General features: G+C 36.1%; 1 protein-coding gene and 1 pseudogene across 1 annotated transcript; one reads left to right on the top strand and one right to left on the bottom strand.

Moving 5' to 3' along the window:
- Positions 1-1061: 1061 nt before the first annotated feature.
- LOC143597387 (uncharacterized) lies at positions 1062-2754 on the bottom strand. Its single transcript, XM_077075897.1, has 2 exons — positions 2703-2754; positions 1062-1591 (listed from the first exon to the last, which is right to left on the bottom strand). Exons 1-2 carry the CDS (start codon positions 2752-2754, stop codon positions 1062-1064), a joined length of 582 nt encoding a protein of 193 aa, XP_076932012.1.
- Positions 2755-8394: 5640 nt separating this feature from the next.
- Positions 8395-9688, top strand: LOC143597382 (zinc finger protein WIP5-like; annotated as a pseudogene).
- The last annotated feature ends 177 nt before the right edge of the window (positions 9689-9865 follow it).

Genomic DNA, 9865 nt, shown 5'->3' with positions numbered 1-9865 from the left:
ACTGATCACTGCTCATGGCTTCATTATAAGAGATAGGATCATTAAGCTTTCCGGTGGCAGCTTCAGTCAGGTAGGTGACATAATCATCAAAGTTAGTAGGTCTTCTAGACCTAGATGACCTCCTGAGTTGATTAGCGGGTTCAACATTGTCTTGGTTTTGAGTGTTTGATGTGTCTTCATTTTCTGTGATAACGGGTTCTGAGTGTGGAGAAGGTGGTGCAGAAGGTTCAATTGCATGGGGTACAAGAGGAATAGCCGGAGTTACAATAATCTACGAGTCTCCCCCCGCATTTTGTATTTCTTGCAATTCTTCATAAGGGTTAGTACTGCTCCCACTGATCTTGTAATCCTCCAGGAACACTGCACGCTTGGTTTCTACAATACGAGTGACATGGGAAGGACAATAGAAACGATAACCTTTTGAATTTTCAGGATACCCGATAAAGAAGCAGGTAACAGTTTTAGGTCAAGTTTCTTTAGGAAAGAGTTATAAAGTTTTGCTTCAGTAATACAGCCCCATACTTTCATATAATTAAGACTCGGTTTCCTTCCTGTCCAAAGTTTATAAGGAGTTTTAGGGACAGACTTAGAAGGAACTCTATTGAGTATATGAACGGCTGCTTTTAAGGCTTCAGTCCAGAGAAATAGAGGCAAATTAGTGTTAGCTAACATACTGCGTACCATATCCATAAGGGTTCGATTTCTCCATTCAGCGACACCATTTTGCTGAGGAGTGCCTGGCATGGTATATTGGTTCACGATCCCATGGCCCTTACAAAACTCATAAAATGGACCAGGGGCCTAACCCACATCAGTATGTCTTCCATAATATTCACAGTCCTTCTGCTTATGAATGTACTTCTTACAGAACTTACAGAAGGGCTTTCCAGTGGAGTTCTGAGAGCTGGTTGAGGCACCTGTATTATTTTTCTGAACTTTAGCAACCTCCTTTCTTGGATTAGTGTTCTTCCTCTTCTTGGAACTGGTGGCAAGGTAAGAAACTTCAGGTTTGTCCATCTTCATACGCTCTTCCTCTTGCACGCACATAGCAATCAACTCACTCATGGACCATTTGTCCTTCTGGGTGTTGTAATTGATTTTGAAAGCATCATAGGCAGGTGGAAGAGAGTTAATGATGAAGTGTACCAGAAACCGTCGCTGATCTCCATGTTTAATCCCTTCAGTTTATGGGCCATGTCGTTCATCGTCATAATGTGCCCACGAATGCCGCTCCTTCCATCGTACTTAGTAGTCACCAGTTTGAGAATAAGAGTACTAGCATGCGCCTTGGACGTTCCCTTGATTTGTTCCTCCACAGAAGCCAGATAGGTTTTAGCATTGTCAGAGTCCGGAATGGATCCTCTTATGGGCATGCTAATGGAGTTTTTCATAAGCATTAGAGACATGTGGTTACATCTCTTCCATTTTTCAAACAATAAGTGCTGAGTAGGGGTGCTTTCAGTGGTTAGTGCTGGAGGTTCATCCTCGTTTAGAGCAAATTCGAAATCTAGGAAGGCGAGATTAAGCATAAGAGAGTCCTTCCAGGCAGCAAAGTTATCTCCAGTTAATGATGTGATTCCACCATTTGGAGCTGTTATTGGAATTTATATGAGAATGTTAAGATACTAAACTAGAAGGAACTTAGAGTGAACTAGGGGCAATTTAAACTAATGCAGGCATAAATAAGAACCATTTTAAATTATGAAGATGTGATAATTAATATCTATTATTAACATTAAAATAATAGATTAATGTAATTAATAAAATTCTACTTAAATAAAAGATAAATCACCTTTGGGCAGAATTAAATTTTACTTAAGTATATGTGCAAAACAATTGTAACACATCACCTTTGGGCAGAAGTGAAACAACCATTTTAATTATGCACGAGTTAGTTTTGCTTTGATATAAATGTATCGCATCACCTTTGGGCAGAAGTGATACATTAAAATCATGTTTAAGCTAAACTAACATAGCTTGTATTTAGACTTGAATGATATGTTAGATGTATCACATCACCTTTGGGCAGAAGTGTACATCATCATTCATTCAAGTTAAGCTTTATTTATTTTGTAAAAGTGATAAATATGAATTTTAAGTATTTACAAAACATTAGTTTAGTTAATAGCAAACAAAATGATTAGCGCGGATTGAACTGTTTTAGCCGTAAACGCATACACCCATAAGTTTATGAACAGTTAATAATGATTAATCTGAATTCTTTAGGGATTGTTTTTTTATCCAATATTTGATTATTTTCAAAGTAATTCCTTTATTAAGTTTACAAAATTCGAAATATCTTGGTCTAAATTTTAATCAAAATTTAGTAAAACATTATAACAATCCAGATATTGAACCAGATTATACCAGATTTTCGAAAACGAATACTCATTAATTTATCAGATTTCGAAAAAACTGTTAATTTATATCAGATGCGATTTTTAAAACTGAAAAACTGTTAGGGTTTATCAGTTTTCGGATTTTAATCAAAATGATAAATAAATAAATAATACGAACTAATGAAAACCGAAAACTATTAGGGTTTATCAGGTTTTAGTCCATGTATTCCAGTTTAGATCCTGAGTTAATGGAAGACATGAAGAACTGATTAATCAACATCGCTCTGATACCACATGTTGATCAGTTCTTCATGTATATAATAGAAAACATGGATGTTATGATAAACCTACAATTAAACATACCTGTCACAGCAGAGAGGGTGGCCACGGCTGATGAGTACGATCCAGACGACATGACAGTCAGCTTGGTTGAGTTCCCCTTTAGGATGTATATTAGTGATGGGGATTGGGGTTCTTGAGAAAACCGAATAATATAGAGGGAGAGAGGGGCTCACGAAATCTGATATGAGGGTTTAGGGTTAAGTTATGTGATGTTAATTAGTCTCTCCATATTTATATACATCCTAGGGGAACCCTTGGTTAGCAAGAAAGGGTAATTTGGTCCATCAACAATTACCTAGCTAACATAATTATAAGGTATAATTTAATTAACTTTGATCTATTATAATATAAATGATTATGTAGGCCATACACAAATATAATATCCATATATTTATCCTTACATAATAATCATATGTTTTTCATAATCATATATAACAAACTAGTTATAACAATGTTTGAAATTTTGAACAGAATAAGAGATTTTGTTGCAAGTTTCATGTTACATGTATGTGAACAAAATCATGCCACCAGAAAGAGGAACAAACACAAATTCAAATTAGGTGTGAAAATCAAAACCCAAATCTAATTTCAAATGTTTTATGGTGATAAACAATGAGCAAATGCAATCAGTAATCAACACATATATTACGAATTAAACGAGGTGGCTCAACTAAGTTAAACGAGTCTAAGATCGAGCTGAGCTAAGCCAAGCCATGACCTAAGATGAGCTTGGGACGACTTTGGCTCGGTTACAAAAATGAGCCAACTCAGCCCAGGTTGTTTCAAATCAAGTTTTTTTAGCAAGTTTTATTCAAACGAGCCACGAGCTTTTTGAACAACCCTACTTATACAACTTGTATAGGGCTGGCTATACGGGTTGTATAGCCTGCAAAAAGTTATCTCTTTGTACCCTCCGTACACTTATTAGTCACACATAGCTTATATGATTCTGTTGAGTCATACATGCCAATACGGCTCGTATAGGCCTGTACATATACCATGGAGGTGGTGTTTGTATATAACATCCCACAATAAATTAGTCCATTTGATATATAAATTGTTTTCATCTAATAAGTTTTCCTTATAACCTTAGAAGGTTGGTCACGACAGTACCAAAGTGTGTTTGGTTCACTAAAACGCAACCTTTAATTAGTCATGGAGTCTCCTACCCAGTCAAATTTATAAACACGTTGAATGCCTCTAAATCGGTCAGCTCTCTTAATGGTTCATGTGTTAGATTCCAGACAACCCCTTATTTGGTAAAGGACCGGTTCGGATAGAAAACAATCAAATAAAGATCGTTTATCAGTTTTTTCATTCCACTTAGTAAGAAAAATCTATACCATAAAATCTTAAATAGATATAATTGTAGAATTGTAGCTTTTCTTTTCCGTTCCTCATGTCATCAAAATATATTTTTGCCCGCCCTCTTTTTTTTGCACCAAACACAAAATGGAACACCATCATTGAATGTCTCTACCTTGTGCCCCCTCACTGCAATTGGACCATCGTATTTAGCGCTACATCACAACGAAGAAGAATTTGGTAGCCTAAATAGTGAACCCCCCCCCCCCCCCCCTAACAGACAATTTCCTTTAATCTAGCCGAATCATTTTGATCTTGTTTTAAAACACATTATTTTCTATAAAAAAAAGGCGGCTAGAAGACTGAAGACCAATGAGTTGATTTGATTATATTCAAACATAAGTTTTCAGCTCGGTTGATGCTTTGAGTTGAGCCAAGCTAGCTAACCTTGATTCAGCTTTGTTTGGCTCGTGAGCAACACTAATCTATTTGAAAGAATCATCCCTCAAACATAGTTTTAAATAAAAAAAAAGCTATAAGATATTACTATATGTATCAACTGTGCTCAATAGTCAATTAGTCATCATCACGCGAATGTGAAAATCCGAATTGCTTTAAAAAAATTAGTTGGGGCACGCATACTATATGAATTTAGTAAAGAGAACCCCAACTTAACTTGTACTGGGCCTAGTCCGCTAACAGTTGACCCACTAAGAGTATTGTGCGTAGAAGCTCATGACAAAGCATATGGAAATATGGACAATGACCCAAGTAGACAGGATAAGACTAAAAAGGCCTAAAGCCAGAGGCCCATTGGTGGAATCTACCCTTCTATTTATCATCCAAACCGATCGTCGCTCGAACTCGCTCGTCTCTTGCTCGGAAAATGCTTGCTCGTTTTTCGATCGATTGAATACGAGCCGCTCTGCTCGGTTCGGTTTGTAAGCAACGAGCAAAGGTCTGCTCGGTTCGGTTCGGTTCGGTTCGGCTCGAATATTTTAAATTTATTTTATATAACTATATATGAACAAATATATAAATATATAGACAAAAGACATAAATATGATTTTACTATTATTTTTACTCCTTTAAAACTTTCATATTCCGTCAATTTTATAGTTTTATTTGTTCGCTTCAAGATTTTAGAATAATAGAAGTTTGTTTACATAATCATTATATCTCACTTCAATATTATTTTTTAATAAAAGTTTACAATTGATTACATTGTCTAAAACTACTAATTTGTTTATAAATATATATTATTTAAAACCTTCAAGTTTGTGTTTTATTGAACATTTTAACGTGAAAAAGAAATAAATAATGCTTGAAATCGCTCGATGTTCGATCGAAAAATGCTCAATTCGATTTGGCTAGTTTCGGTTTTCGTTCGGTTCGAATTTCAGCAGTTCGGTTCGGTTGTAAACGAGCCAAGCAACAAGAAAGCCTTCGCTCGGTTCGGCTCGACTCGTGAACAACCCTACTATTTATTAATTTAATTTACTAAAAATTAAAATGAATGGTTGAAAGAACAAACAAACGCATCTTAAGCTACACTGATCATGATTGATTGATCTGTGGTTGAGACGAATTACTGAAATCTTTTAAAACATGGAAATTTTGGGGTTAGTTAATGTCTGTAAGGGTAAATTAAAGAAATTATAATTAAGATTTTGGAACTCCTAATTTGTAACATCCCGAAATTTCTAAGATAATATTAATTATATTATTTAATAATTGTGGGAAGTTTACTCGGGTAAGCGGAGAAATAATAAAATAGAGTAGGAGTGAATATGGGTCGGGCTAGTGTTGGTTAATGGATATGGGTTATGGACTTGGGTCATGAAGGAAAGAAGGATGAGACCATGGGCTTAAGCCATGATCTATAATTATATAAACCTTAAATTCCCATTTATCATTTATTTCACACATATCCCATACACTACCAAAACACACATTTAGCTCTCTCTCATATTTCTCTCTCTCTAGCCGAAACCAAGATGGAAATCGAGCATCGACCCGAGGTAATGATAGTGTGATATTGTAGAAATCCAAACCCGTTAGATTTAGTCATGAAACGACGAGCCGACACCGTTAAACCGTTGAAGTCATGAGATCCGGGTGGAATCGGGTATAAACCGAGCCTAAGATGAGCTTAGGGATCACCTAGCTCAGATCTGGATCAAACGGGACGAAAAATGGTGAAAACGATGGTGAAACAAGCGAGATCTCGCTTTTCCGTCGAGATCCCGTTATTCCGGCAACAGCGGCGCCAGAGATTTTGGTACGAGGTTAAGTGGTGTCAGGGAATGTTCTGACCTAACCCTAATTCGTTAACGGAGAGTTAACGAACTAGAGTTAATTCGTTAACGGAGAGTTAACGAACTAGAAGTGATTCGTCAAGTGGTTCGTTAATGAAAACTTAACGAACTAGCCTTAGTTCGTGATCAAGTTCGTTAAGGAAGAAATGACGAATTAAGAAGGTCCAATTGTTACATGGCCTGATTCGTTATTTGGACTGGTTCGTTTTATGGACTGATTAGTCAAAGGACCAGTTCGTTATAAGGTCCACTTCGTTATAGGGTTCAGTTTGCTATGAAGGTCAATTCGTTATAAATTAACGAATTAGCCAATTCGTTATGAGAAATAGAAGTAGCGAATGAACTCCAGTTCATTAAAAACCAAGCAACGAACTAGAAGTTTGAGTTAATGACAGAACAGTACCTGGACTTAGAAAAGAATGAGATATTTACATAATAGTCCTTGGACTTTGATAATTGATGAAAGATACCTTTTAAGAATTAACGAGTAACGATTAACTAACCGTGTAATGATTCAACGAAGTAAAACCGGCTTAGACGCGTAAGACTAATTAAGTGGTAGTGAGAGTGGCTAGAGTAGTATTTAATATTGCAATTATTAAATAGTTAGTCGCGCACAGCTTAAGAAGGAATAACAATAGCAGAAGAAGTAACCGAGTTCAGATAGTTAATACACTTACCTTAAATGGTAAGTGTATGCCGTGTATGATATATGTGATAGATACGATTGATTGCTTGACGGTACGTGAACGATCTTCGGATATTGCACGTACTTTCAGGATATAAATAAAGATATTAATATTGTATGTAATGTAAGGATGATGTATGAACATTATGAATGAAAGCTTGTCGGTACGTGAACGATCTTCGGATATTGCAAGTATCGTCAAGGGAAGTGATTAGCTCCTTACATGGATATTAAATAATAACTTATAGATAGTGTTCCTTCTATGGAAAGTATAGTGTTCCTTCTTATGGATAGTAAAGTGTTCCTTCTATGGATAGTAAAAGTGTTCCTCCTATGGAAATTATATATAGTATGGTAATGGTAATGGTTCTTTTAATAGATATTACTTGACGATCCTCCTATGGATATTTATACGAGGTTAAGGTAGTAATATGTGTCTTTGGATACGGGAAGAAATATATGGGAATAAATTGTATGTTGCCTGATTAACTAGAACTCACTCAGCGTAGCTGACTTTTAGTATGCACGCAGGTGAGTAGGAAGAGGCAGCTCGCTTGAGGAGACACGTGGCACAGAATAAGAGGCTGGCATCGGAAGACTCAAGACTTTTAAGTTTAATGTTTCGTTTATTTTGAAAGACAACATGATGTTTTAAGACAAGATGTGTTTTGCTATGAAATGTTTAATGAAAGCTTTTATATCCGCGAAGTTTTAATGAACTCTGATTTGTACGAACTGTGTTATGAGTAAATCCGACGCTAAAGTAAGGCTACCGGTACGGGGCCTTACACTCAGGGTCCTTCTTTAAAATCCATGAATCGAATGAAGTTTCCAGATCCATGTCACCCATGGCTGTCACATCAAGAACTTCATCATACGCATGTCTTACCTTTCCAAAATCACAAAACTTTAGATTCTTCATCGTTTCACTACATTGAGTAGCATGAAAGGATGCACCGGAATCCATAACCCAAGAATCAATGGTACTTTCAACACAACCAAATAAGGGAAAACCAAAGCATCATCAACAATGTATTCTTCTTTAGTGTTTACTTGTTACGATCTAACACACATACACGAAAGTGGCAGATTAAAATGAACATGAGGATTTAAATGATTTGGTCTAAATTGATCTACACATGAGTGGCAACCAAATATTCTTTATATGTGAAAAAATTACAAATACATAACATTTATATATAGAGACTAAGATAAGGTTTATAACTTGACGAAAAAGAAATCTCAACCGGTTGTGCCTATGCTTGGCTGCCCTACACCCATCTACTCTCTTTGACTTCAACTAAAATTCTGGCTTAAACAAAAGGCCTGCGAACCTAACAATGCTCATCGTTATTTGTATTCAAGCAATTCTAAAACTAAAGCAAGCTTATGATCGTATTACTTGGCTTCTTGTTATTCAATTCATCAAATCCTATTATGAAAAAGGTAAAATTGTATGTTTGCATGGATCCTCCTTATGTTTTGTAGGATTTATACCATATGATGATAGGTAGCACTATTAAATTTCTCCTGATGGCCCGTGATACAAGTTCAATCTATTTCACTTTTGCTTCCAAAAAAATTTCAAGAAATTAATAGTAAATCCCGTGCACAAAATGTTTGGAACTAAAGTCAATAGCATGAATAGGGTTTTCAAGTTTCACCATAGTGAAGGACACCATTAATATAGTGTATTTTGACCATGGAGATAAAAATGACTCATAGATAGCACATATACCCACACACTCATCCGCACGTAGCATCGTGTACTTTACCTGGCTTCACTTTTATATATGAAGAAATAGTTAAAAATACAAAGGAAGTCTCTTGATCACTCTTCCTTATCACCACACCATCACCATCACCATCACCATACATCCTCTCTCTCTCTCTCTCTCTCTCTCACACACACACACACACATACGCACCTACACACACACACACAAAGCTAAGGATCATCAAGCAAACTAGCTAGTTCTCTCCCATCATATTCTTCATCAACACCATGACTGACCCTTACTCTTCAAATCTTTACTCACAATGGTTTAGATTGGATAAATTCACCACCAATTCTGCTACAAATGTTCTCATTATATTCAATCTAATCAACACCCTCAAAGCTACTACTACAATAGTTTCCAGACTTCTTCATATGTAAACATTAGAACCATCCCTAGCTTTAACTTCAATCCATCTACTTCTAACAATAGTATTAATCAACATCCAACTCCACCTCCTTCTCCTCCTCTCAGAGAAGCTCTCTCTCTCTTGAGCTTGAGCCCATCAAGAAAACAAGAAGATTATCATCAACATATGGATGTGGATTGTGACGATGTTGAGGATGAAGATGAAGATGATGAAACGGATGTGACTGTGGCACTTCACATAGGGCTACCAAAGGCTAGTGCTGCTGATCTTGCATCTTTGATCTCAAATTCATCAAATTCTTCTTCTACAACCGGTGAAATAATGGTTCATAATCTAAAGAGTAAAGAGGAGGATGTAGATGAAGGTAGTCTTGGGTATAGTCCTATTAGCAGACTCAACAAGGGTCAATATTGGATACCAACACCCTCTCAGATTCGTATTGGCCCTACTCAGTTCTCTTGTCCTGTTTGCTTCAAGAGCTTCAATAGATACAACAATATGCAGGTTGGGTACATACTAAAAGAAATCAAAACATTTTGTTGCTCAGTGTTTTTCATTAGATCAATTCATGATGTCTTCATCTTCTTCTCCTTTATCCTTTTTCTTTTCAGTTTTAAAGCAGTCATAAATCATATATAATAGCTAAATCAAATAGGTTTTTGAAGTTAATTATAAGTTGTTTCTTTTTACTGGATTGGAGTCTCGTAATAGATAGATCTCAGGAT

This window comes from Bidens hawaiensis, unplaced genomic scaffold (genome assembly GCF_021521415.1).
Source record: "Bidens hawaiensis isolate Kalapana, Puna unplaced genomic scaffold, B.hawaiensis_p1.1 tig00048199_1, whole genome shotgun sequence".
Taxonomy (NCBI): domain Eukaryota; kingdom Viridiplantae; phylum Streptophyta; class Magnoliopsida; order Asterales; family Asteraceae; genus Bidens; species Bidens hawaiensis.
Note: the sequence above shows the minus strand (reverse complement) of the source record. Positions and strands in the feature narration are given on the sequence as shown.

What these genes read in the sequence shown, in the direction of transcription:
- LOC143597387 (XM_077075897.1), bottom strand. Translation starts at nt 2,754, where the DNA reads ATGTCGTCTGGATCGTACTCATCAGCCGTGGCCACCCTCTCTGCTGTG. An exon ending in CACCCTCTCTGCTGTGACAG is followed by an intron (nt 1,592 to 2,702) that starts GTATGTTTAATT and finishes TTCCAATAACAG; the next exon opens with CTCCAAATGGTGGAATCACA.